Raw genomic sequence first — 1384 nt, forward strand, 5'->3', positions numbered from 1 at the left:
ATTTTTTTTCTGACGCGTCGTATTCGGCCGACGATGCGACACTGATGCCTTGGAAGGGACACGTCGGTATAAGTAGGAAAGATCTGATTTATGTCGCGCGTGGCGCGGTGTGGGAAATTTGCGCGGTAGTCTACTTCCTTCGGCGGATGCGGAAATCGGAGAGCCGAACTCCGGTGTCGTCATCGTTCCAATAATCGCTTGCCGACGTTAGCGAGTTATCGTTGAGGCGTACGATTCGATCGAGGAGATCGCGCAACTGCTGCAGCAGTTCGGCCTTAGGGCAGACGATATTCAGTATCCGCAGATCGAATTTACCGGCCGACGAGACGGTTCTCGTAAATTCGTTGAATTTGTAGAACTGCGCCCGAGTGGTGAAGTACAGATTGCTGTCGATGTAGCGGAATATTGACGTCACGCCTTTCGGTATTCCGGGAAACGTCGCCTCGAGGGGCGTAAATTTGGCGACTCTCTTGTCCTTGTCGCATTCGTCTATCTCGCCCACCGCGTTACCGTTGAACACCACGTAGGAACGTCCTCTGTGGGTGTTCACCGCTCCGTTGATCAACGCGTTTTCGGGAAATCCGAGTTCTTGCAGGGTCTTCGGCCAACCTGGCCGCAGACTAAATTCCGGATATTGAACCAAGTATACCAAATTATCTACGAACACCATGAGATCGCCGGACGGGGATTGATAGGCAGCGGTCACGCGCGTGTAATTGTCGTGAAGAAAGCTCATGTGATTCGAGAGGGCTAAAGGTCCGTTGTACGTCCTACCGTCCAGATCGACCGACCAAACGTAACGTTTGTACAAGATGTACATTTGATTTTCCAAAATCAATATCCTGTTCACGCGATCGAGGCTGCACAGGTCCGGCGACGGCGGCGGCGGCGGCGGCGCTGGCGTCCGACGCGGCGGATCATTCGGAATTTTTTTACCGTACAAACGTTGAATGTCGACGATGTCGTTTTGGTCGAACTTCACCGGATACTGCTGGTCCGGCTGTATCGCGAACATCACCGATGTTTTGCGCCTGTTGTGCGGCAATCCGAGGGAGTGGCCGATCTCGTGCGTCAACGTGTAATGCAGGGAAAACTTATCCGCGGGATGTTTGTTGACGTAAATGTGCCACGGCTCGTCCCCGTCGACGTGCACCTCGGAAACGAATCCCGCTTGGTCCGTCGAGAGAGACGCGTGGGCGAGCACGTTGCCGGGGCCGTCGAATTTGACCGAGCACAATGCTCCGTTTACCTCGATGTTCGAGTTATAGTGTAGTAAGCGTCGCCAAGATATTATAATGTCGGCATTCGGCGTTTCGGAACGTTCGAACGTCAATGCCGAATGCTGCGACTACAGGTCGAACGCGGCCTGCGCCGTGCTCAGCTC

General features: G+C 54.0%; 1 protein-coding gene across 1 annotated transcript; it reads right to left on the reverse strand.

Moving 5' to 3' along the window:
- Nucleotides 1-130: 130 nt before the first annotated feature.
- LOC112464771 (matrix metalloproteinase-2-like) lies at nucleotides 131-1015 on the reverse strand. Its single transcript, XM_025031955.1, has one exon. The coding sequence runs from the start codon at nucleotides 1013-1015 to the stop codon at nucleotides 131-133; it is 885 nt and encodes a 294-aa protein (XP_024887723.1).
- Nucleotides 1016-1384: the final 369 nt, after the last annotated feature.

The sequence above is a fragment of the Temnothorax curvispinosus genome, unplaced genomic scaffold (assembly GCF_003070985.1).
Source record: "Temnothorax curvispinosus isolate PA1 unplaced genomic scaffold, ASM307098v1 QBEX01014562.1, whole genome shotgun sequence".
NCBI classification, from domain to species: domain Eukaryota; kingdom Metazoa; phylum Arthropoda; class Insecta; order Hymenoptera; family Formicidae; genus Temnothorax; species Temnothorax curvispinosus.